General features: G+C 40.1%; 1 protein-coding gene across 3 annotated transcripts in view; it reads left to right on the forward strand.

Annotated features, from left to right (window-relative positions):
- The window catches only part of ATP8A2 (ATPase phospholipid transporting 8A2), a 693,132-nt gene that overhangs the window by 173,587 nt on the left and 491,853 nt on the right, over positions 1 to 27,692 (forward strand). For all 3 annotated transcript variants that reach the window (XM_006159534.2, XM_006159533.1, XM_006159536.2), the window contains exons 23-24: positions 1,276 to 1,414; positions 12,676 to 12,740. In XM_006159534.2, coding sequence (XP_006159596.1) covers positions 1,276 to 1,414; positions 12,676 to 12,740 — 204 coding nt within the window. The remainder of the gene's footprint in view (positions 1 to 1,275; positions 1,415 to 12,675; positions 12,741 to 27,692) is intronic.

A 27,692-nucleotide genomic window follows, 5' to 3' on the forward strand; every position in this document is an offset into this window, starting at 1 on the left:
GCTTTGATTTTGTTGTTGCTATTGTTCTCAGTTTATCCCAGGGCTTTAGGTTGTTTTCTACTCATTGGATTTCTTCAGATCCAGTAACTGGATTCCATCTTTCACTGTTACATGTCAGCAGCCATTGACCCAGCCATTTTCCAGTTCTTATAACTTTGAAGACATCACCTGTTTGCCTTTTCACTCCTTTCTTGGTTTTTCAATTTCACTTTCCTTTTTTTTACTCACTTTTTTTTTGTGGAGGGGAGTTTGTTATATTCAGTTTGTTATTTTAATGAAATTTAGGTAAGAGAAGAACTGAATTCAGGTGTTCATTTCCCTGCTTTACCGGAAATATGCAGAAATTATGTTTATAAGCGGGGGGTGGGGAGAAAGTGGTTGAGTAGGTGATGTGCCCACGCAGTGCCAGGCATGTGGTGGGTACCCAAGAGGCTGCAGGTTTTTCCCAGTCTGGTGACTTGGAAAGGCAAAGGGAGGCCAGTAAGGGGGAACAGTCTCTCTGAGCAGTGTTCAAATCACCAGTCCAGCAGGCAGAGCATGGGCAACCAGGAGACTGCATGTCTATACCTGACTTCAGTGTGAACCAACCCATCCTGGACCTTGAAGAGGACTGAGAGGGGCAACATTTCATAGTGTGTGTTTATTAGATACTTTGATGTTTTCTTCTCTAGTTTTTAAATTCTTAGCATCGTAGGTCTCTTACTCCTACTCAGCCAGGTAAGCATATCATTTAGAATCAGTCAGTTCTTGTAGGATGAGACTTCAAAAAGTTTGTGGAAAATGGCATTAAAGTATGAGTTTGTTTTGATGTAAACAAACAAAAAACACCTTAAAATCGTGTATACTTTTTCACAATACTTATTTTTCATTATCTTTTTGAAGACTCCTCATTTGTAAAATATAGCATAATGCTTTCCTTACAGAAGGAGTGAGAGAAGAGTCATGCCCTGTTAATATCCTCAGGCTGACTTGCCCATGCGCTGTGCTGCCAGGTGACTGTTATTCTCACAAGTCCACACACCAGATGTAAATGCCGATACTGGGTTGCCTCTGTGTGTGTGTGTGTGTGTGTGTGTGTATGTGTGAGGTTCTAGCACCGCTAGGGCTCGGGAAGTGCCCCACATAGAGATATCATTAAACATCTGCAAGCATAAGTTTAATGTAGGGGAAATAAGATGACCCTCTCAGAACATTTTGATTGTCTTTCTTTTGTCAAAGTTTTGTTGTTAATGGTGCTCTTAACCAATCTTTAATTGGAAATATTTTTTAATCTAGAATTTACTGTTGCTTGGAGCCACGGCCATAGAAGATCGCCTTCAGGCAGGGGTTCCAGAAACCATAGCAACTCTGTTGAAGGCAGAAATTAAAATATGGGTGTTGACAGGAGACAAACAAGAAACCGCGATTAATATAGGTAATCAATTTAAAAGATAATTTCCTGAGGCTCGTTTTTGTATTATGTTTTCAAAGTGTTTTGTAAATGTGACTGTTTCTCAAATGCATTAACAGATGATGTTTTATAGAACTCTTCATTCACAAGACCAAGAAAAGTTTATCCAGATCCAATGAAGATGCTTTTATGAGCATTATCTTCTTGTTATGAATATTAACACTATTATTGCTCCCTGGAAAGAATTAAGCATACTTATTTAGTATGTAGAATTCTAGAGCTGACCACTTCGATTTTCTAATTTTTTTCCCACAAAATTTTACTCTAAGAGACTAAGAGAGCATGTTTTCATTGAGTATAAATATGAATTATTTCATTTAATTACAATGATTTTAAGTATTTATACCAGTTATCAGGTTTTCCTAGGATCCTTATATCTTTCCTTTTGCCATCTTGGCTAACAACCACCTTGCTTGTGAAGCATTTTGAGGTGAAAACTGAAGTAAAGTATTTTAAGTCAAAACATTTTGTCATTATTAAAGAACTATATTTAAGTTTGAAAAAGAGTTGCTATTAGTAACTTTAAAAAAATCTAATTTTGATGATTTGAAATACTTAAATTATCTGAGGTTTTGGATACTATTACCATGTAACAAAACATGCTAGTATATATGTGATAAAATGAGTAGACCAAGGCTGTGTAACTATCATGTCTTTACAGAAGCAGACTTTATGTCATGACTCACTTTTAAAAAGAAGTGCACCAGAATCTTTGCGTTTCAGTGACTATTGTCCTCTTCAGAGTAGCCTCCTTGGAATATTATCATCTTTATCCAGTGGAATTCCTTTCCTTAAAACCTTATCTTTTAAATCAGCTCTCTCAGATAACCTCAGCTATAAATAATATCTACCTTTTGGAGATGAATTTCATTTTTTTTAATAGACAAAAAACATCTAAAAACTTTTTATCGAGGCTGTAGCTAATTAAATGTAGTTTGTAGTCCAGCCTAGTGGAGCAGTTTGTAGAGTACTGGACTGCCCGGTGGAAGCCACATGTGTGTTTAGGCTATGGTTTTAGATCCCCTGGTTGACTTGAAAATGGGCCAGGCACACATGTGGGTATCCAGGATCCTGACGAGGGTAGGGGAAAGGGGAATGTGATGTGGCAAGGCTCTCTCAAGGGAATCTCTCCTCTCTCATGCATGCATTAAACTTGTAAAATAAAACAAAACAAAAATTTTAAAAAGCTTCATTGAAATGCAGTTGAGGTTTCCAAACAACCAAAGTTAAGGTCACAAGAGAGTGGCTTTTGACTCATAAATAGTCTCTGAAGCATCAGTCATAGACTCTGTCCTTGGATCTGTGCTGGTTGTCACTCACATCCATATTTTTGTACAAGACTGTGATGATATTCTAGTGCTTTTACTAGAAAATAAAACCCTAAGTTTACAGGCCTTTGAGGATGTGTCAGTAGCATTTTTATATATGAAGAATATCACATTCATTCTTTGTGTACTGTCTGTATATGTATGTGTGTGTGTGAGTGTATATCTGTCTATCTGTCTGTCTATCTAAAGGTCGACCCTTCAGGTATTATTTCCCAGATGGTGGTGTAGCAGCAAAATGCAATGCTCAGTAAGGCTGACCTATGTGAGAAAGCTCTAGGTTCACATCTGGAAACTTCCCTTAGTAAGTCTGGGCACATGCATGCCCGTGATCCAGAGCTGGTTAAATCTGGGAGTGAAATAAACACAACATTGAGACTCTTGGGGGTGGGGGTGCAGTTTCTCTGCCTCTATATCTCTGGTTTATGGAAGAGACTTGCAAATAAACTTTAAAGAAATTGATCTAAAACACCTGATATTTACCTATGGCCCCTGTTGTTCAAATACAGCATGCCAAAATGACTGTGATCCTGAAATACTAAAATTTAGGTGGTATGCATTTTGCTCTTTTGGAACAATATGAGAAAGTGGGTAACCTCTCTAGTTAACATTGAGCTGTAGGCCAAGCTTTGATGTACATCTGCACTGGTGGCCCAGGAGGAGGCTGAGGCAGAAGGTTCATGAGTTTGTGGACAATGTGGGCAACATAGTGAGACCCCACGTGAAAGAGCTGGGCAGGGTGGCACACCCTGTAGTCCCAGCTACTTTGGAGGAGGGGGCAGGAAGATCATGACATAGTGAGACCCTCTCTTAAGGAAAAAAGAAATGCACTGTAGAGATAGCCCTTCTAAGTTTTCTAAGGCGTCCGTGTTGCTGCTGGATTAATGACCTATGTATGCCTCTCACCACAGACTTCCCTTCCTTTTGTGCTGTACTGTGTTTGCTGTGGGAAGCTGACCGAGTACCAGCTGACGAAAGGCCACGCTCTCTCTCATCAGCCCTTGGCCGCATCAGCGGCCCTCAGGGAGCACAGGCAGCCCTTCCCTGGTGTGTTGGTTTTGTTATATCTGAGTCTGTCAGAGTCTAGCTAAGTTTGGAAAAAAAAAAGAAGGGAAAGAAAAGGGCTGATAACCCTGCAAACACGTGTTATTACTCACAAAGGGAAGTTGTACATGCATGTACTGAGGCTGCTCTGAGCCTTAGAAAGTAATTCATCTTTGTCTAATTTTTGTACTTTTGAGAGAAGGTGTAGTAATGTGAATAATGTTCAGAAGCGTTCATATCCATTAGCTATTTCTCTTTTGTAAAAGCTTATTTATTTCTTCCCTGAGTGAGAAAGACAGAGAAAGACACCCCCTCCTTGATGCATCCACCCACCGTCAGCCTCAGTCAGCCCCAGATCGTGGGCACCCTGGGTTCATGCCCAGTGTATTCAGGGATGTCTCCAGGCGCAAATCTGGAACTTTCCCATTGTGGTCAGTCTCACAGAGTGTTGTGTTTTTATTGCTGTGCCACCATCCAGCCTCAAGAATTTATTTTTAAAGTGTAACTTTTTGTTTATACCTTGGTAATAAATATGCTTTGTTAAATTAAGTTCAGGAATACTCATGTCTCCTATGAGCCAATCTGTTTTATGTACTGGGTTGTCGGAAAAATCATAACGCGTTTCTGCCTAGAAAAATACCTTGTGACTTTTCCAGCGACCCAGTAGATGGACAGTGATGCGGCCTGTAGGTTTTAGTAGTATGAAGCTGGCATGTTACCAGAGTCCTGTAGCCCTTGCCTGAATTTATGCTAACTAGCTATGTTTTGGGGAATTAGCAATTTTCTTTTTTAGCTTAAACTTTTGGCATCAGCTAGTCTAAAGTGAAATTTCAGATGGAGCCTTTCTGAATCGCATAGTCATCATTTCCTTATTACTCTGGATAAAACATCCATTAAACAGTTGTAAGATAGATAGGGAGTTCTCAGGGTCTATAGTGTTCCTCTAATGGATGTAGGATGTGAGAACAAAATCCTGGTGTGTATTCATTTTAAAGGCATTAAGTTGGAAATAGCTTTCATATTAAAGCCTTTCTAGGTGGAGATTCAGAGTCTGCCTGCCCCCTGCATCTTGGTAGCCACCATTTGATACTTTTAAACCACTTCTTATGATCTGAGGGGTTTTTTTTCCAAACTAAATTTTATTATGTATATTTAAGATATACAACATGATTTTATGGGATATGTACAGGTTGTCTTAGAAGCTTAATTTAAAAAAGCAAGTAAATGCACCGAGTGCCTATCCTGTTATTGCTTTTTCATTGCCCTGCTCATTGGAAGGAAGACAAGCCTCCTTTCCCAAGTGAGGCCGGGCTGTGACAGGCGTAGCACTGACAGTATTCTCAGTCTCCACGTTGTTTCTCACGGAATATCTAAACCTGGATGTCTTCATTAGCGACAGCTAGTGCTGTTGCCGGGTACTCCGGTGTAGGCTGGGGAACTTGCATTCTGCATCTGGGGCATGCATTATCGAGACAAATTAAAGAATGAAATGCATGAGAAGGTGCTAATTGCAGGGTAGATCTTAAGCACGACTGGCTTTCATAACCGTTGGTAAATGTTATCTGTTATATGGCAGACACAGTGCTAAGTCCTTTACTGATTGGTGCATGTTATTTCCTTGGAAATCAGCACTATCCCCTTTTTCACAGTCAAACTGAGGCACTGAGAGATTGAAATAACCGCCTTGGTTACACAGGTGTGAAAGTGCTGAGAGTTGGAGCCCTTTTAACCATGACACATGATATTCACTTCCCAGAAGGCAAAGCATGCATTGCAAAAGACCAGCGAAGTTTTTATGGATGAGACAGGTTTTAAAACTTGAGCCATTGGAACCAGCAGATAGTGTATGGTTATGTTGCTGGACTCCCACATGGCCATCTGTGGTTTGAGTCCTGGACCAAGTGACTTGGAACTCACACTGGGCACATATGCATGTATGCCCAAAATCCCAAGAGGAGACTGGAGGAAAAGGGATTGCAGGTGGCCATCCCCCCTAGGGGCATTAAGTTGGAAATAGCTTTCATATTAAAGCCTTTCTAGGTGGAGATTCAGAGTCTGCCTGCCCCCTGCATCTTGGTAGCCACCATTTGATACTTTTAAACCACTTCTTATGATCTGAGGGGTTTTTTTTCCAAACTAAATTTTATTATGTATATTTAAGATATACAACATGATTTTATGGGATATGTACAGGTTGTCTTAGAAGCTTAATTTAAAAAAGCAAGTAAATGCACCGAGTGCCTATCCTGTTATTGCTTTTTCATTGCCCTGCTCATTGGAAGGAAGACAAGCCTCCTTTCCCAAGTGAGGCCGGGCTGTGACAGGCGTAGCACTGACAGTATTCTCAGTCTCCACGTTGTTTCTCACGGAATATCTAAACCTGGATGTCTTCATTAGCGACAGCTAGTGCTGTTGCCGGGTACTCCGGTGTAGGCTGGGGAACTTGCATTCTGCATCTGGGGCATGCATTATCGAGACAAATTAAAGAATGAAATGCATGAGAAGGTGCTAATTGCAGGGTAGATCTTAAGCACGACTGGCTTTCATAACCGTTGGTAAATGTTATCTGTTATATGGCAGACACAGTGCTAAGTCCTTTACTGATTGGTGCATGTTATTTCCTTGGAAATCAGCACTATCCCCTTTTTCACAGTCAAACTGAGGCACTGAGAGATTGAAATAACCGCCTTGGTTACACAGGTGTGAAAGTGCTGAGAGTTGGAGCCCTTTTAACCATGACACATGATATTCACTTCCCAGAAGGCAAAGCATGCATTGCAAAAGACCAGCGAAGTTTTTATGGATGAGACAGGTTTTAAAACTTGAGCCATTGGAACCAGCAGATAGTGTATGGTTATGTTGCTGGACTCCCACATGGCCATCTGTGGTTTGAGTCCTGGACCAAGTGACTTGGAACTCACACTGGGCACATATGCATGTATGCCCAAAATCCCAAGAGGAGACTGGAGGAAAAGGGATTGCAGGTGGCCATCCCCCCTAGGGGATGATTTCCTACTTTCTGTCTCTCTGCCTTTCTAGTAAGTACATATACCCTATGGCAAAAATCTCTCACTAAAGAAAAACAAAAAACTTGAACCTTCAAGAATTTGTTTAAAAAAAACAAACATAGAATGGGTCAGTATTGGGGAGTAGCTATGTTTGGGGATGAGCTAATGAGGAATGGTTGAACTATCAAGCTTTGATGTGTGACATGAATTTCTGAGAAGAGTCTAGAGTCAAAGATGCCCAGGCACGTGGTTCCTCAGACAAGTCCTGAGCTACTCTGTTCTCTTAATGGAGGAGTCTCTTTAAGAGACTAGTCTCTGTCTTGTGCTCTCTCTTTATGTCCCTTTATTAGGGACATGGAGAGAGAAAAAGAGACAGAGATAGGTATTTCTGACAGGGTGTGTGTTGTGAATCTTCTGCCCCAACCTTAGTTCATCCAAGATTACAGACGTGTGCAACTGTACCCACTGTGTTCAGATTGGCCTAGGAACCAAACCTGGGTATCCCATGTGGCTTCCAGCCTCCGAAACTAGTGCTGTCATTGCACCACCATGACTGGTTCTCTATGACCTCATTTAAGAGACCATCTTTTGTCATTTATTTATGGTATCTTTTAGTGCTTTTCATACGTTCACATTCAGACATCGGTTGGCCAGCCTCTCTGAAAATATTTAGAACTAACAACACGCCTATTGAGGGTTGACCCCATATTGAATCCCAATGATAGATACAGCTCAGTTACTGTGACAACAGGAGACTTGCTTAGTAAGGATAAATTGTTCCTGACCATTTCAAAAATGTCTCCAGAGAAATCTGGATTTGGATACCTTTGGCAATTTAAGCTTAAGTTGAAAGAAAAAGAGAGAGAAAGGGAGAGAGAAAGCAAAAGAAAGGACACTGGTTGAGAGATCTGAGAGCTTTGGCGTAGTAATATTTTCTAGTGTAAAATATTATTTTATTGTCTTAACATCAAGTCCTGCTCTAAGTACCATAGATTCTATACTATTTTGCTTTCTTTGAATGTTGATTATATTCAGGTAATAGAAAGACTAAACACTATGGTAGTGTGCTGTTAATTTTCAACTAAAGTAAAAAGTAAAATCCCAGAGCTTTCCCTCTCAGTCGTTTTATGACCATCTTGTTAGATCGCAAGATTAAAGAACTAGACCTCAATTTACAAGTGTGGATTGACATTTCATACCTGGCTCTTCTCCAATAACTGATCTCATTTTATCCAAAAACATTAGAAATCAAGCACACCAAACTTGGATTGACATAATTTAATTTGCTACATTAGTTAAGTCACAATTTAACTCCCATGGTCTATCTAATAATACGTGTTCTATGTGATAACTCTCTAAGCAAAATCTCACTTCATTTTCCAAATTAAAAACAAAAGAAATCTTTAGTCTTTCATTTTTCCTAGAAGGCTGTAGTTTGGTATATTTAAATTCATGAAAGTGGCAGTAGTTTTATTTATTGCCCTTCTTCAGCCCTGGCTAGAAAAAAAAATATTTAAGAGTTTTACCAGCATATCTTTGTGTAGCTTCAGTTGTCAAATGGCATTTTCTTAAATTGAAAAATATAAAATAAAGCAGCCAGCTAGTGCTTAAAAATTACAGCTTGCTTCTGCAGCTGTTGTTCAAATAAAAAACTACCAGTAAATCCTTTGCATTAGTTATACTAAATTTGTAACAGTCTACATCGCATGAAGTTGCTGGAAGTCTCTGGGGAAGAAGAAAGAGTAAGTGGAACCTAGAAGAAAATGATTAAATTTGCAATATCCCCTTTTGTAAGTTGAGAGTAAAATGTAGACCTTCTTTCTGGACTTAGTCTAAGAACTTAAAGGAAGAAAGAATGCATTTGTAAAATTTTAATAGAAAATTAAGAGTTAGATTGATTTAATCCTACTACTCTGCAGTAAATTTTTTTAAGTTGACATTTTTCTTTCATAAGTGGGAGAGACAGAGGCACAGAGAGAGACAGAGAGAGAGAGACAGCACCCTCAGTTGGGTTGCAGACCACAATCCTCCCCCCAGCCTTCACAGCCAGCCAGGATTATGGGCAAGTGAGCCTGACATATACAGATCGACTCGGAAACCAAACCTGTGATCTTTACATGGACGCAGCTTTGCTTCAGCAGCCCTGTATATTATCATGTTGTCGGAAAAGTCATGACACGGTTTTAGAAAAAATCTTCAGAGAGATTGTGCTATAGAGTGCATGTAATTACCAGAGAGACAGAAAGTGAGACATCACCCCCCAGGAGGGTGGGATACCACAATCCCTTCTCCTCCATTGTCCTCTCAGGATTGTGCACATGCATACACATGTGCCCAGCATGAGTTTTAAGTCACCAGGTCCAGGACTTGAACCGCAGTCAACTATGTGGGAGTCCAGCTACTTAACCATTACACCGTCCGCTGGTCCCACAAAAATTTAAATGGTATTTCGAATATCACTTTTACATATCACTATTGATAAAATACAGATTTGAACTTGTTTGAAAATCAATAGAAAATTATTTCTTGTTTTCTCTTTATTTTTTAATCTTGGAGGTTTATCAGGTATTTGCCCATGTGGTATTGTGGTTTTAAATCAGTTTGCTTTAGTCTTAAAAATAATATGTGGTTGTTTTAATAAGAGAAATAACCCCTTCCCTGGAGATTACCATTGTTAACAGCCTGGGCTATATCTTTTTTTTTATATATATTGCATTTAAAAAATGACATTTGAATTTAAAGCCTTAGTTTTATGCTTTAAAATTTGATTAGAAGAACTTTAAAAGACACTCCTTTTAAACAACAATCTTTAGTGAAGCAAATACTTCGGACCTTAAAAACCATTTATTTATTCTTCCCTCTCCTCCAAAATAGCAATGAAGTCTTTCTTGGTCTTCCTGTTGTTTTTTGTTATGATAGCACATGTGTGCACACAAGAGGAAGAGAAGCACTCACGACAGGGTTTCATCCTGCTGCAGACCCTTTCCCCCAGCCCTCCAGCTCCTCAGGATTCTGAGTACCCGTGTTCACACTGGGCTTGTTCTCAGGTTGATCCAGAGGTCTGAACGGCCAGTGGGCCATGTTGCTGCCAGCCTTCCTGGGCACTGTGTCCCAGGTACACCACAGCCGCTGGGCCAGTCTTTATTTTTCCCTGCCTTAAATTCTATGTTTGACTTGTTTTTAGAACTGAGCACATAAATGCAACCTGTTTTTTTTGTTTTTTTGTTTTTTTTTTTGAGAGAGGTTTTCACTATAGGGCACGTGCGCTTTCCAGACAGAGAGAGACATAGAGACAGAAAGCGAGAAATCACCCCCCAGGGAGGATGGTCACGCCGCAATCCCTTCTCCTCCATTCTCCTCCCGGGATCTTCGCCACGCACGCACACGTGCCCAGTGTGAGTTTTAAGCCACTGGGTCCGGGACGCGAACCGTGGTTGACTATGTGGGAGTCCAGTGACATAGCCATTACGCTAACTGCTGGTTCCCAATGCAACCTGTTTTTTGACCATGTATTTAAATCATGTCTCCTTTTCTGGTTAAATATAATATCAATGAGGAGGGATAGTTTCGCTGTCCTGCAAGGAAAATCCAGGCTCATCCTTGCTTTAGGAACAATATTGGGTAAGGCTCTTCATCAAGATTGTCACATACAGTTGCTCCTTGTGTTAAGGAGGAATTACATCCCAATAAACCCTTCACAAATCAAAAAATTTTAAGTGGGAAATGTACTTAATACACCTATCATACCAAACAGCTTAGCTTAGCCCAGTCTGCCTTAAACATGCTCAGAACACTTACTGCGGCCTACAGTTGGACAAAATGATCTTATGCAAAGCCTAGTTTATAAGAAAGTGTTGAATGTCTCACGTAATTTGTTGAATATGGTACTGAAAGTGAAAACCAGAATGGTTACATGGATATGTAAGGTTTCTACTGAATGCATGTAATTTTTGCATTGTCGTCAAGTTAAAAAATTGTAAATCAAGCCATCAGAAGTCAAGGGCCTTCTATACTTGATGGCAGGTTGAAATTCTAAATGCTGATGATTTATTTCAGCTTTCTATTGCCGTTTATTCATTATCTTAAGGCGCCAAGGGAAAAATGGATTGGCAAGGGCTGCTTTCTAGATGAAAGGGTTCTTTTCTTGCCGTTTGTCAGTGAGATGAATTGAGATGAGGGTAGGTGAAAGCACGTGCTGATGCTACAGTAAGTCTCCCAAGGCACTGCCAGGATGCAGGGTGGTTTGTGTGAGTCCTGGAAGACACTGTTGTATTTCAAGGTGGTTAGAGTCTCTTCTTCCCCAGAGTGGTATGAATTTTAAGTTTATTTCTCTCTTCCATAATAGAGTGAAACAGAGAGAGAGAGAGAGAAAGAGAGAGAGACAGCACACCTAACAGAACAGGGTCTTCAGTGAGCTGCTCCCCATCGCAGTCAGCCACAGGTCACGAGCTTGCACTAAGGTGGCATGTTAAGGGAGGGCTCTGGTTGTGAACTTCCCCATGTGGGTCAGCCTTACAGAGCACTGCACTGCCACTGCACTGCCAGTTGGCTCTACGGATGTGGATTTGGCAGGAAGGAATCAGGAAAGGCTCTTGTCTTGATCTGTGAGTGGTCACTGGGTAGCCATGAAGTACAAAGCCTGAGTAGGGAAGAGCTTTGCAGAAAATATGTTCCCTGGACCAGACAGTGGTACAGCTAGTACTGCACTGAACTGTAGGGCTGAAAGCCACACGGCAGACTGTGGGTTCAAATCCTTGGTCCAATCAGCCTGAAATGTGCTGAATGCATGCACAGTACAACCTGATGAGCCAGAGGACAGGGAAGTGGATTGTGGAGTGATGATACCCTGCTGAGGTTGCCTCCCCATTTCGGTGCATGCACTTTCTATCATGAATATAATGAAACAAACTTTAAAAATTTATTTCCCTCTACTGGAACAAAAAGTAGAAAGAATATTTTGCCGAACCTATAGAGATGCCTTTATTTGAAAATGAGATGGAAATGTTGGTAAGAATTAGGAATACTTTTGTTCCAAACTTTTTGCTAAAAAATTTCAGATTTAATTAGTTCAAATAAAGATTATCTGGGCAGAAAAAAACAACTCCCTCAAAGTATAGTACTTATGAGAATGACCTTATTTTTGGGCCAACCAAGTGGCATGGTGATTAAGGCAACTGAATTTCACATGGCTGACTGCATAGTTTGAATTCTGGACCCTGTGGCTTGAGAAATGTGCTGGGTGCATGTGAGTCAATGCCCAAAATCCTGAGAAGAGAATGGGGGAAAGATTGCCATGTGGTCATTCCCCCCCAGGGAGGATGCTTTCTCACTTTCTGTCTGTCGCTCTCTGACTCTGTCTCTCTCTAGTGAGCGCACATGCCCTATAACAAATTAAAAAAATAAAATTACCTACTTTTAAAAAAGGAAAGGAAGGACCTTGATTTTCTAATAGGCATGTTTATGTCAATTTAGCAGCACTGTTAGATTCCATTTGTCTTCCTGAAGTGTTTGCTGTTATTTTAGCTAATCCAAAGCTTATCCTAATGTTATACCAGGATAACAAGGATAAAGAAAAATCCAAAGAAAATTGACGAGTATTTATTTTATCCTTCAATTATAAAGACCTTTTCCACCAGTTCTATTCAGGTTGTCTGCAAGAATCAATATCAGTTTAAGCTTACTATTCTATTCCCTCACTCTTGCCCTGTTCCTCTCTGTGATGCAACAGGCTTAAGATAGTAATAAGGTAGATATAAGAAGGAAGGTTGAATTCAGATAACCATTGGAAAACTCATTAACTCATAGCAAGAACAGTTAACTCACTGCATTGTTCCTTCCCTGGCTTTAGGATATTCCTGCCGATTGGTATCACAGAATATGGCCCTTATCTTACTGAAGGAGGACTCTCTGGATGTAAGTCATTTTTCCAGTTGTATTTGCAATAACTGTACTAACTCTTTACTTGTTTCAATTAACATTGATAATTAGGGCTTATTTTTTTTTCTAAAATGTGATTATAAAGCTATTCTGTTTGTGTTTATTTTCTGTTTCTGGTTATGAATGAATGTCATAAAGTCCTATTTTTAAGTATCAAATAGTATGTTTAGAACATCACCTCGTGTTAACACTTTATTGTTCTCACCTAGAATGGTGCATTTACATGGAATAGTGTTAATATAGTTTAGCTTTAATCATTAAGAATGAAATATTACCACAACCTGCTATGAGTTACATTCAATGGTGATGTTCACTCCAGTGTAGATTACTAAGGAGAATTTTCTTAGTGGTACAGACTTGAAAAGAAAGATGATGCTCAAGGGTTAGAATTTGTTTAAAATTATATGGTAATGGAATGCATATGTACTTAATTCCCCAAGTTCCTAGTGGCATCTGCTCATGAAGAATTGAACAGCATGGTTCTCTGAGTATTTTATATACATGTATCTACTCCATTATTGCCTGAAGCCACCCATGAGACCAAGGGTGGGGGCTGATTTAGGGGTAACCAGTGACGTGCAGAGTGATTTAATATGAACACATGAACTTAATGATGAGTTTCCACTTGGCAAGACTTGTAAGAAGGGTCTGGCAAGCACCCACTGTCCTGCCAGGTAGTCTTTTTAAATGCTAACCCCTGGAGTAGATGACAGGGTTAGTTATATCTTTGAAGGAGGAGATGCAGAGTAAAGGTTTCTTCTATACTTGCAAACTGGAGAAGCTGGGAATCATACCGTGAAGATGAAGACATTCCTACCCCCTTTAAAAACAGGAATGAGGGATTTGTAAGGCACCACCAACAAGAAAACAGCCTGTGGTGTGAGTTCCTCAAGATTCATCTCAATGGGCCTCTTATCCTTGTTTATCTCTCAGTGTCTGCAAGAAGCACAAAACCCCAGGTCATGCCTCTCATCTCCTGGACTCAAATTTTCATATGCTTTGGGTTACCGAGGAAACCTACCCTTTCCCCAAATGTCCCATCTCCCCAGGGAACTCTGTCATACTTGTCTTTATTTTACTCTATAGAACTTTTCATTGGAAATACTGTGAGTGTGTATGAACTAAGGTGAATACACCCTAGCTGTTCCTAAGTGTATAGTTCAGTAGAATGAGGTAGGTTAACATGGCCGTGCCATCACCATCATTCATTCCACAGAATCTTTCACCTTCCCACATAAGCTCCATATCCCTTACACAACTCCCCATCTTATTCCCATCTCCCCTCTACTCCTGGCAATCACCAGCCTGCCTTCTGTCTTTATGAATTTGACTATCCTAGTACCTCATGTGAATGGAATTGTACAGTATTTGTGATTTTTATGACTGGTTTATTGCACTTAACATAATGTCTTCAAGATTCATCCATGTTGTAGCGTGTGTCAGAATTTCTTTTTAAGGGGCCAGTAGGTGGTGTGGTGGTGGGGGGTGCTAGACTCCCACATGGCCAATTGTAGTTGAAGTCCTGAACCTGGTGGCTTGATTTTTCACTTTCTCTTGCTCTCTGTTTTTGAGTACTACAGTAAGTTTAAAAATAATAATAATAATTAATAAAATAATTTTTAAAAAGAAAAGAATTTCCTTTTTATTTATTTTTTTGAGAGTTTATTTTGCTATAGGGCACATGTGCTCGCCAGGAAAACAGAGACAGAGAAACAGAAAGTGAGAGATCACCCCCCAGGGGTGATGGCCACACCACAATCTCTTCTCCTCCATTCTCCTCTCAGGATCTTGGGCACGCACGGACACACGCCTGGCTTGAGTTTAAACCACCGAGTCCAGGACTCAAACCGTGGTCGACGACATGGGAGTCCAGTGACAGCCATTATGCCAACTGTTGGTGCCAAGAATTTCCTTTTTAAAGCTGAATGATATTTCATTGTGTGTCACTGAGGAATGTAAGACAAGATGAAGAGATCTGGATAAGAGGAAAGGTAGAGGCTACTGTGTTATAGAGACCACTTGGGCAAAGCCTCTCTACTAGGCTGATATTGGAGCAGAATGGAGCAGGGGGAGGAGGACTGTGGGCTAGTCTGGATAGGAGACTGCACATCTGACTTTACCTAGGATAGTCTCACTTTATATCCGTTGTCCTGGCATAATTTTAAACGCACCCCTTTTTACTCCCTGAAATACCCTGACAAGGGTGGTAAATGACATCATCATCCTGTGTCTGGAGGAACTGTGTTTCAGGCAAATGGTTCATTACGTGCAGAGCTCCAAGGCTGATGCCTACCGGGATACTGGAGCAGGATGTGGTTTGGGTGGAGCAGGCAATGGGGAGGGTGGCAGAGGGATTCAGAGAGAAGTGCAGTGTTATTACTTGGCTCTTACTCTAAGCAAAATGGGGAGTGATTTCTGGAAATTGAGCGAAGACCAACATGATCCAGATACCTTTCGAAAGGTATCTGGTTGCTGGCGTCAGTATAGACTATAGGGAGGCAAAGTCAGGTGCAGGGAGTGTAGTTAGCAGGGGTTGTCTCTAATCCAGGTAAGAAAAGGTGAGGAGAGTTGGATCTGAATGTTGGCAGTCATGGTGATGAGGATGTTGGAGGTGGTGAGATTCTGGATGTGTAGTATTTTGACAATAAAGTTAACACGATTTGCTGATGTATTTAATTTTTAATTTTAAATTTTTTAAAAAATTTTTTTTTTGAGAGGTTTTCGCTATAGGGCATGTGCGCTCACCAGACAGACAGAAAGAGATGCAGAGACAGAAAGTGAGAAATCATCCCCCAGGAGGGATGATCACACCGCAGTCCCTTCTCCTCCATTCTCCTCTCGGGATCTTGGGCACACTCGCACACGCGCCCGGCGTGAGTTCTAAAGCCGCCAGGTCCGGGACGCGAACCGCGGTCGACCACGTGGGAATCCAGCGACATAGCCATTATGCCAACTGCTGGTTCCCTTGCTGATGTATTTAATGTGAGAGTGAAGAAGGCCAAGACTCCAAGGGTTTGGATCTAAGCAGTTGGGAGGATCAAGTTGCCATTTCTGGGAGGAGAACTATAGGAGGAGTAAGTATGGGGGGGGATAAAGAATCTGTTTTTAGACATTTTAGGGTTGAGATAACACTTAGATATCCCCAAGGCAACTGAATATATATGTCTGGGAGTTTGGGAGAGAGAGCTTGAGTGGGGAGAAATAATTAAAATAGTCAGCATAGTGTTTTAAAAATCCATCAAACTGGGATGAGCAGGTGGCATGGCAGTTAAGTGCTGGATCCCACATGGTTGACTCTACATTGCTAATTCTGGACCCAATGGATTATGAAACACACTGGGTACCTGTGCATGCTTGCCCAATATCCCGAGGGGAGAACAGAAGACAAGGGAATGCAGCATGGCCTTCCCCGCTTCCACCCCAAGGGGTGATTTCTCATTTATTTTTCACTTTCCCTCTCTCTCCCTCTCCGGCAAGTGCATGCGCCCTATAACAAAAATTTAAAATAAACAAATAAATAACAAAATCTTTAAAAAGCATCTGTGAAACTGGGTGTGACCCTCAGCACTGATTTGTGTTCTGTCTATTCCATTGATAATAATATGAAACCTTGAAACGGGCTGATTTATGAATACAGAGATTTATTTAGCCCATGATTTGAAGATCGGAGATTCAGGGGTCATCTATTGGGGTTGTATTACAACATGGTAGAGGGCAAGACAATGTGGCCTGTGTCCATCTGCCCCTTACTCCCTCTCCATATAAACACTCCAGAACTCAGCCTGGGGAGGTCCTATCCTAATAACCTTAATCCTAATCTTTTCCCAAAGGCCCCACCTTTCTGCACAATAATCAGATTAAATTTTCACCATCTTAATCCCATCACTGTGACTCAACACATGAATTTTCAGAGGACATATTCGAACTATTGCAATTAGAAATAGCAAAGAGGGTTAAGAACTCAGGTCTGGGAGCACTCCATTGTTTAAAAGTCTTGAAGATGAGATCCAGGAAAGGAGACCAAGAAAGGGTGGCCACTGAGGTAGGGAGAGAAACAAGAGAGGAGAACATTTTGGAGACCAAGCAGAACTAAGCCTTTCAAGAGAAAGAGAAAGAGCAGCTGTATTCAATGCTGTTTATGGGCCCAGTGAGCTGAGAAGTAATTATTGGATTTAGCATTGGTGACTTCATCAAGAACTATTTGAGGGGAGGGCTGCTGTGAAGATGAATGACAGCTGGAAGTGGGCTCAGGCAACGGGTGGAGAAGGGCTGGAGAAAACAAGGAAGTTTTCAGTGACTTTTGATGCATCTTTTTATTGGTCTTAGTTTAGCATGGTAATCTATGTCCTTTTCCTGCTTGCCAGAGAGAGAGAGAAACAGTCAGAGAGAGAGGGCAAGGGAGAAAGTCCCGCCCGATAAGGTATGGTGACATTGCATACACGTCTGGTGTGTTTTTCAAGCTCTGGGGCTGGGATTCAAACCACAGTCAGCCACATGAGATCTACTTCCTTAACAACTAGGCCACAAGTAGTCCAAAGAAACTAGCAGTTTTAAATAATTTATATTTAAATAGCTGTGTATACTAGTGGCTATCATACTGAGCAGCACAGTGGAGATCATTTTCAGTCCCCTAGCCTGGGGTCAAACTCTGGCCAGCAAGTCAAACCAGATCCACCACCTGCTTTCGCAAATAAAGTTTTATTGAAACACAACCATATACATGCGTTTGTATATTGCGAAGGATTGCTGTAGTGCTAAAATGTCAGAGTTGAGCAGCTCCGACACAAACCACATAGCTCATAAATTTTAATATATTTACTATCTGGTCCTTCACAGATAGTTTATTGACTACTGTCTTGTCCAGTCAAATGGAAACTGGCCCAATTCTAGTTTCATTATCTGATGTAAATACATTTCTAAAACAGTATTTTTTTTTTTTAAGTTAGCGAACGCTTGCAGAGAAATGGGATCTGTGGTAGTTTGGGGAGATGTGGAATTATAAATAATAAAGTAGGTTTCTCTACTACAAGTTCAACACAATTTTTAATAATCGGTTTGCACTGTGAGACTCACAGAGGTAGATATAGAATATTTTGTTGACAAGACTTATTTGAACTAGACTTTCTTTTTTTTCCCCTTTCCTTTTCTTTCTTGAGATAAGGAAAGTAGATTTAGAAATGCTTCCTTTTAAAATAGTGAATTTTTTCGATAGATGGTGGTGAAATAAAAAAGCGTATGAGGGACCAGCAAATGGCATAATTGTTACATTGCTGGACTCCCACTTGGCCCACTGTGATTCGAGTCTTGAACCCAGTGGCTTGGAACTCATGCTGGGTGCATGTGTGTGCGTGCCCAAAATCCCGAGAGAAGAATGGAGGAAAAGGGATTGCAGCATGGCCATCCCCCTTGGAGGGTGATTTCTTGCTTTTTGTCTCTTTGACTCTCTCTATCTCTCTGGCAAACACATGTGCCCTATAGCAAAAATCTCTCTTAAAAGAAAAATGTGGAAGAGAATGCTCAGACTAAGAAAATAGAAATATACATGTTTAATTTCCAAGTTTATATTAAGTCAACAGATACTGAGTGCTTTTTTATAGGCCAGGCAGTTTGCCAGAGTTGGAGACCTAGTAATAAATGACGACATGTTCTCCCCTCTCCTCAAGTTTCTATTTGAGCTGAGCAGTAGCCACTAAATATTGACTACACAATTAAGTTGTTTTTTTTTTTTTTTTGTGTGTGTGTGTGAAACTGCCACAGAGGACTAGGGTAAGATGCTAAGTATATATAGCTCAGGTGAGAGTTGTAAGCCTTTTCTATGAAGGACCAGCTAGTGGATGTTTTAGGGTTTTGTGTTTATATCTTCTAGGCCACAACTGCCCAGTTCTCCCATTGTAATAAGAAAGCACCTGCAGATGATCCACAAACACACGCATCATACTTCATGTATGTGGTGATTATGCCGTACATACATCGGTTTCTATCTCTCTGCACTCAAATTCTTCTCAAGTATTTTATAAAAATAAGCCTGTAAGTCCTAAAGTATGAATAGACTTTTAGAGAATTGGTTTTTATTCTGCACATGTTCTATGAAAACAATGAACTTATATAAGAAATCAAGGATTCAAAGATTATTATAACAATCCCATGTTCTTAGAAAATTATTCTTATAAATCGTTCAGGTGAGGGCTGGCTGGTGGCCATGGTGGTTAAGGTGCTGAATACCCACATGACTGACTGAGGTTCAAATCCCAGACCTGGTGGTGGCTTCCTTTCTGGCTTTCCCTTTGTCCCTCTGGTCAAATTAAAAACAAACAAACAAACAAACAAACAAACAAACAAAAAAAAACCTAGTAATAACAAGTGGAATTAAGTAAATAATTCTTTAAAACAATAAATCATTAAGGTGTCAGAGAACAAATTACAGTGGAAATTAGAAAATACTTAGGACTCATTGATTAAAAAAATATTCTGCATCAAAATTCTTGAGAGAAATATCCTGAAGAGGTCAATTTGGAGCATCACTGATTATATTGCAAAAGTAAAAAGGCTTAACATTAGTGAGTGCCACATACAACTTAAGATGTTAGTGAAAGATCAAGAGAAGATCAACAAAACTAAAACTTTCTTCAAAAGGACTAGTGAGATAAGCAAATGGTGATCAAGGGGGAAAGAAAGCTAATTTTGGAATGAGTAGAATAAATAACTACTGGTAGACAGTAGATAGAGTAATTTGAAAGTACAATGAATAGTTTTTTGTAAGCAAATCTGAACCTAGGTGGACCTGAGCCCCATGTACACCTGTGTGTGACTATGATCCTAGTCTAGGAGGCTGGGGGAAGGATTGTGGCATGGGAGGACCCTGTCAAGGATACCCCTCTCTCTCTTTCTTGCCCATGAAATAAGTAAATAAACTAAAGAAAGAAAACTATGCAGTCATTTCATTAAATGTGGAGGGAAAACACCAATGAACTTCACACTCCTTTCTCAGGAACCACCACCACCAAGAACACATTTTTTTATTTTTTTGGAGAGGTTTTTGCTATAGGGCGCATGCACTCGCCAGACAGACAGAGAGAGACAGAGAGACAGAAAGCGAGAAATCACCCCCCATGGGGGATGGCCACACCGCAATCCCTTCTCCTCCATTCTCCTCTCGGGATCTTGGGACGCACGCATACGCGCCTGGCGTGAGTTTTAAGCCACCGGGTCCAGGACTCGAACTGCGGTCGACTGTGTGGGAGTCCAGCGACATAGCCATTATGCTGCTGGTCCCCCTAAGAACACATTTTTAATCCTGGAATAGGAGTAGACTTCTTAAACAAGTAAGGTATATATCTACCAAAACTTACGTTACCCATCAAACTCTTTTTTTTTTTGGAGAGGTTTTTGCTATAGGGTGCGTGTGCTCGCCAGAGAGACACAGAGAGACAGAAAGACAGAAAGCGAGAAATCAACCCCCAGGGGGATGACCACGCCACAATCCCTTCTCCTCCATTCTCCTCTCGGGATCTTAGGCATACACACACATGCGCCTGGCGTGTGTTTAAGTCACCGGGTCCAGGACTCAAACCGTTGTCGTCTGCATGGGAGTCCAGCGACATAGCCATTACACTAACTGCTGGTCCCCCATCAAACTTGATGGCGAAGTGATAGAATGCTTTCTTCTTTTTAACTTTCTTTTTTAAATTATTATTTTTGTTAGCGGGTGTGTGCACTTGCCCGTGAGACAGAGAGTGAGGGAGAGGATAAAGGTCCCTGGGGCATGATGACTCCACTATCCCTACTTCTCCATCTCTCCCTCCTGTCAAGATTTTGGGCATGTATGCAGACGTGCCCAGCATTCTTCTCAAACTGCCAGGTCCGGGACTTGAACTGCTTGGTTTGCTTTGTGAGATCTGGTTGCCTTAACCACCAGGCCACAGAGTCAGCATGGTGGAATGATTCCTTCTCAAATAAAGAAGAGATAGGCGTGTTCCCTGTCATTAGACCTTTAAGCTTTACATTTGATGGTGCCAGCTGTAGCATGACAAGATAAGGAAGATAAAAGCTCTAAGGAGTAAAACGAAAGAGAGACAAATATTATGAGTAATATGCCTATATGACCGTCTACATAGAAAATACAAAAGTATTAACAAATGAGAAATCAGCAGATGGCATAATGGTTATGTCACTGGACTCCCACATAATCTACCACAGTTTGAATCCTGGCCACAGTGACTTAAAACTTACACTGGGTGCATGTGCGTGCTCAAAATCTGGAGAAGAGAGTGGAGGAGAAGGGATTGTGGCATGGCCATATCCCCTGGGGATAGTGATTTCTTGTTTTCTGTTTCTCTGTCTCTCAGGTGAGCACATGCACTCTATCGCAAAAATCTCCCTCTCTCTCTCTCTCTCAAAAAAAGAATTAATAAATGCATCTTTAGTTAAGACAGATTATTGAATTTTTTTTTTAAAGAAACAAAACATTACAGATAACTAAAGCTCCCTTTTCTCTTTTCAATGCAAGTGAGAAACTCACTGCCTTGTTTTTACCATATATGTATTATGCATCTATAAACTATATATTAACATCTTTGGTTTTTAAAACATTTGTATGTTAATAAGCTCATACGTTTTGTGTCCTTGTGCAATTTACATTTTTCACTCATGTTTTTGTCATTCATTCATTCATACTGATACATTAGCTCTAGTTAATTCTTGCCTAGTATTTAAAAATAGGTGGTCAACATTTTAGATTGTCTTCCATTTCTCATGTTTTCATGTGTGTCACTAAGACCATTTCCTGCATGTCTCCTTATGTACATGTGTAGGAATTCCTAAGGTACATGTCTGCAAACAGAAATCGAGCCACTGGATAGGTGCATCTTCAACACCACTAGACGCTGCTCGCTTTCCCTCCAAAATGGGTCTGCTAATTTCACTTTGTCCAAGGAGTATGTGCGAGTTTTCGTTGTTCTGTATTCTCACTGATACAGACACTCAGATCCTCAAGATGCTCTGCTACCTGCCTGTGCCACTTTTTAATCAAACTTACACTGTTTCTAGGTTGCTCAGGAGAAAATGGATAACGTCACACTAATTTTTCACAGATGTACCATGGCCTCTGTGAAGAGTTGTGTTATCGATGTTCGAGACACTAGTTCTTTTTTTAAGAATCTTGAGCTCAGTACACCCTACATATCTTTTTTGTGACTGCCCTTTTTAAATTTTTCTTTGTAGGCGAAGTGGTTTCTAGGATAATGCTCTTTTCTCATATACATGGCATGAATCCCGTTTTTTTAGAGAGAGATTTTTGCTATTGTGCTTGCTGGAGAGACAGTAAGTGAAAAATCACCCCCACACCCCTCACCCCCGCCAGAAGATGGCCATGCTGCAATCCCTTCTCCTCCATTCTCCTCTTGAAATTTTGGGCATGTATGCACACATGTACATGTACCCAGTGTGAGTTTCAAGCTGGTGGTTCAGGAATCAAACTATGGTCGGCCATGTGGGAGTCCAGCAACTTTACAACTCCCTTACGCCACCTCCTGGCCCCATGACCACTTCTTGAAAGCTAAATTTTAAGAACTGTGTTTGTTATAGCTTAGCTTGTCAGATTCTCCTATTCCCTAATAGTTCCCTGCTCAGGGATCTTGAGAGATGATTCTTCTAGGATACTTCACTTCTGAAACATTTATATTGTTTCTGCATCATGAGTAGCAGGAATCACTCCTTTTTTTTTTTTTTTTAAAGGTTAGCAAAATCTGATAGGCTGAATTAGGTCACAGGGCACATAGCGTGGTGGCAGGTTGGCACATGTGGCTCCCATTGAGCATAATAACAGCCCTCTGACATGTGTGGCAGCTGCTGCCAGGGTCTCCCGCCGGGATCCGGGCTAGTGGGTGGCACATGTGTAATTGAAGCAATAACAGAGAGATTAAATATATAATTGAAAATGATTTCACAGAATAAAACTGAGTCTGGTGTATGTTGAAAAGGAAATGATTGCAGACGTATAAATAGCTTACTGTACAGTTTAATTACAGTTTTAGTAGTAGACAAGACTCAATTGATAAATTGTGACCAAGACTCAAGTTGCACTGAAAGTCCTGCTGCATTTTTGTGGCCATCACAAAGGGTATTATGCCAAACTGAATGTAAACATAGTTTCATTTCCTTAAAGTCAGTTGTGACTATAATTATGTGGAGAGTTATTGAATGCCCATATATCATTTCTTGATCATCGTCGACTAGATTAATTTGAAGGTCTTTTCTTGTTATTCATGTGGTGTTTACGGAAGTTAGATGTTAAATTGAATGTTAGGGGTTGTTTATTTTTACATCTCAATTTATTTAAATGTTTTAAGTTGCCATTCCATTGACTCCAAGAGTTACAATCAGTATTTGGTATTTCAGTTCTCTTTGTTGAGAATCAACAGGATAGTTTTGAGTAGGAAATGATTGGAAGAGTTGGAGTAAGTTACAATATGATATAACAAAAGTCTTAGGCAGGGAGAAGAGGATGAGGCAGACACCTTGCTAGCTTGCCTCTTACATGGTGTTCCACTGACTTAGCTGTTGATTATTTTACCTATGAATGTCTCAAGTTTATTGATTTTTGTTAATGTTCCATCACAGAATTTACTCACTCCGATTTAAATTTTTTTCCGTATTTTTTTTTCATTAATGCAGAGTTGGAAAAAATTAGAGTAGCTCAGGAGAGACCACTGTAAGAAACACCCCTGCTCCTTTATCTTCTCTCCGAGCTTCCCCTTATCAACCTTAGTATCTCCACTTGAAATACATATGCTAGGTAAGAACTAATAGGATAGTGAGAAAAGGAGAGGTTGCTTATTGTTTTGCAAGATAGAAATTGGTGATATGATGAATAAGTGTGTTTAGAATTTAATATGCTCAATATTTTTGTCTACTTAACCTACTAACCCTATTGCTTAATGACATGTTGTTTATATTAGCTAATTTGTACATTCCAATGTTTTATATAATGTGTCTAAATAATATAAATTGATTATTGGTCTGTGCAGTATGCACAAGTTCCCAACCCAAAAGCATGTCTCATTCATGAAAGCAGTGGCAGAATTCACACTTAGGTGCCCATCCTGAAAAAACCCTATTTACTAGCTGAAAGACCATATAGGCATGGGCGGATATTTAGGTGGTACTTTGAAAGAAAATTTCTCAGTATATTCAATAGCTGAAGGTATTGATGGAATACATTTTATTTTTAATTTCTCTTAGATTTCTGATTTTGCTTTTTCTTGCTACATGGTATAGTGGTATTCCTCTACAATTTCTAAGTCTTCAGTAATTTTTTAAAGTTCACGTAGAATGGGGAGGTTGAGAGTGGCTGACTGCAGTAACTGGACCAGAATTGGTTAGGAGTGTATTCTTGTCTAGATGAGGATTATAGAGTGAGCTGACCTCTGAGTCCTGAGGAGGTGAAGAATACCTGGGGGTAACATGGGGAGGGAAATTGTGGAGCCCCTCCTGGCACAGATGGTTCCTCATGCAGGGTATTACACTGCCCAAGACTGCCTTGCTGCCCTCAGGAAAGGTGAGCTGTCTTGAAGGAGAGAGGATTGGAATGCTGCAGTCAGCTGGCCCACCTGTGGATAGAATGTGGACTAGCCTTGTGCTCACCTTAGGAGAACCTTTGTTGAGATACTTGAAAACAATCTCATTGGGAGAATCATCTGCTTTAGGGTCTGGAGTAGTAAAAACTTATGTTAATGGCAGTAATGGATGGTTGCATTTTCCTTTGTCAGCAGGTTGCCCACATGGATGGGGAGATTTTGTACTGTTGGTAGAAAGATGATGGCTACTAGTTAGTGTACCTTAGGACTTTTCAGGGACATGGGAAATAGAGCACTCCTGGATTACATCCAACATGTGTTTTATTAGCTTTGGGGATGATGGAAAAAAGCTTGCCTGATCAGCTTCTCAGCACTGAAATGAAAAGAACTCCCAATTCTCTAAATGGCAACAATGTAATTAAAAACTTGAACTTGGGTTTCGGTTTTCCAGTAATAGGCTAAGGTACTCTAACCAACCTTTCAGCTAAAAATAAGACTGTTCAATAAAATGCTTTAAAATGTGTTTTTACCTACTCTGATGGCTCCCAGAGTTTCTCCGGTATTTTCTACCTGTAGTTTTATAGTTTGAAGTCTTAGGTTTAGATCTTTGATTCACTTTGAGTTGATTTTTGTTAATGGTTAAAGATAGAGGTCCAGATTCATCTCTCTGCAGGTGGAAACTCAGTTTTTCCAGCACCATTTGCTAAAGAAGTTATTTTTCTCACTGGACTGACTGATGACCTTTATCAAAATTCAGTTGGCTATGTCTTGGGATTTATTTATGGAGTTTCTGTTCTGTTTCATTGGTCCACATGTCTGGTTTTGTGACAATACCATGCTGTTTTGATTATCACATCTTTGTAATATATTTTGGGGTCAGGGAGTGAGATGCCTCCTACTCCACTCCTCTTGTACCAAAGTGCTTTGGTGATATGGGGTCTAAATTTTATGATTGTCTTTTCTAAATCTGTAAAGACTGTTTCTGGTTATTTGACTGGGATTACGTTAAATATGTAGATTAATTTGGGTAGAACTGCTCTTTTGATTGTATTTTTCCCATCCAGGAACATAGGATGTCCTTCAACTTTTTTGTGTCATTTTTAATTTCTATTTTTAGATTTTTGTAGTTTTCTTTGTAGAGGTTTCTGGCTTCCTTGGTATAAAATAAATTAAAACATAAAAAATGTATTTTTTAAGCATTAAAGAGAATAGAGGAGAGTAAGGGATTCTTAGATAAAACAAAGGGAGGGGATTTAGGTTGTGATGTATCAATAATGCAACTAGATCCACACGTAAAGGTCATGGGATCACGTCCTGAGACATCCCTGTGCACATCAGGCAAGCATGTGTCCGGGATCTAACCTGGGTCACCACCATGTGAGGACCCTGCAGAAGGTGCTCTTTTCTCTCTCTTTGTCTCTTGGAAGAAATCAATCAATAAACTAAACTTTAAAAAACAAGCAAGTAAACAAACAAACAAATAAGTTGAAAGGATCCTAGGAACCTGGAGAGCTAACAGGAATCCTGGACACTGAAGCATCTTGTGCTGACGGCACTTGCTGACTAGGTACTCTTCAGAGTTCATTTCAACACACATGCAGTAGGATAGGAACTGATACACAGTCTTGGGAGCACCCTTGCAGTTAGCTGCAGTCCTTACAGCATATTAAAGGATATTGTGAGTCAGAAGTAGAACTGGCTTCTCAAGGATTTGAAACCTCCCCTCTCACCTGTATGGTCCAGGGACTCAAGCTACGTGTCACTCAGAAGCAAATGCAGATATTATTTGGTGGAGGGCATTTTTATTTGATGCTAATACTGAGTTTATTTTCAAAAATGATAAAACACAATAAAAAAGGATTTAGCAGAATTAAAAAAAACACTAAAGTAAACTACAAAGATTGAAGATAACTAGAATAATCAGATGTAGAATATAAAACAACCAAGCTGAGTTAGTTTTAAAAAATGACAGGAAACATAGGGGTATCCCGGAAGAACAGTAAACAATAAAATATAGCAAAGTGGATGTGAGAAATGCCTAAACAGAATTTCTAGAAATGGAAAATATCGCAACAGATTTTAAAAAATCTAAGGAAGTGTGGAACAGTATATTAGATATCATTATAGAAATATTTAGAGCAGCAGGAGATGAGTAAGAAATGATCTAGAGTAGAGATCAACAAACCTTTTCTGTAAAGGATCCACTAATGAATATTTTTAAGATTTTGGGCCCCTTCAATTCCCTGTTGCATAATCTTCTATGTTTTCATTTCTTTTTTTATAAACCTTTGAAAATGTGAAAACAATTCCAAGATTACAGGCCATAGAATGGATTTGGCCTGTGGGACAAAGAGGAGTAACAAGAGAAAATGAAAGAGAAGAGAAGCTGAAGCAGGCAGGGCATGATGTTTTGGAAAGTTTACCTGTGCTTAATCAGAGTCCTAGAAGAAGAGAACAGGGAAAATAAGGCAAAGGAAATATTTGAGGAAGTAATGGGAAGGAATTTTCTAAAAGTGCTAAAAAGATATCATAATGTTGATTCAAAAAGCCCAGTAGAGTTGACCTTGGCCAATACAGGGGTTAGAGGTGCTGGCCTCCTTCACAGTTGAAATCATATACAACTCTTGACTTCCCCAAACGTAACCGCGAACTGCCTACTGTTGACCAGAAGAAACCTAACCAATAACTTGAACAGGTGATTAGTAAATCTGTTGTATGCTATATGTATTATTTACTGTATTCTTGTAAGAAAAAAAAAACTGCAGAAAAGAAAAAACCATAAAGAAGAGGAGACATGTTTATAGTATTTACTGAAAAAAAAATCCATATATAAATGAACCCATGCAATTCAATTCAAACCCATTATTCAAGGGTCAACTGTATTGTAAGTCCTAAACATCCTCACCAAGATATATCTTGGTGAAATTTCAGGGTGCTGAATACAAAGAGAAAATTTTGAAAACAAGTAGGGAGTAGACAATGGATATAAGTGCCCAAGATCCTGCAGGCTGGAGGGCTGGAGAAAGGGGATTGTGGCATGACTAGATAATGTGGAGGCTGCTTCTCTTTCACTCTCGTATACACACATGCATGTGAACAGGTTCACAAAAGTAAAAAGAGAAAAGAAAAAAATTACTTAATAATTAGGAAAGATGCCATTGGTGTAATTTGTGTTTACATTAAAGTATATGAAATAGGGGCCAGCAGATGATGTAGTGGTTACATCTCTGTACTCCCACATGGCCTACACAGTTCAAGTCCCAGACCCGGTGGCTTCTAAATCACCCCAGCCTTGTGTGTGTGTGGGCCCAAGGTCCTGGGAGGAGAATGGAGGACAGGAGATTGCAGCATTGCC

This window comes from Tupaia chinensis, unplaced genomic scaffold, assembly GCF_000334495.1.
Source record: "Tupaia chinensis unplaced genomic scaffold, TupChi_1.0 Scaffold000634_1, whole genome shotgun sequence".
In the NCBI taxonomy this organism is placed as follows: Eukaryota; Metazoa; Chordata; class Mammalia; order Scandentia; family Tupaiidae; genus Tupaia; species Tupaia belangeri.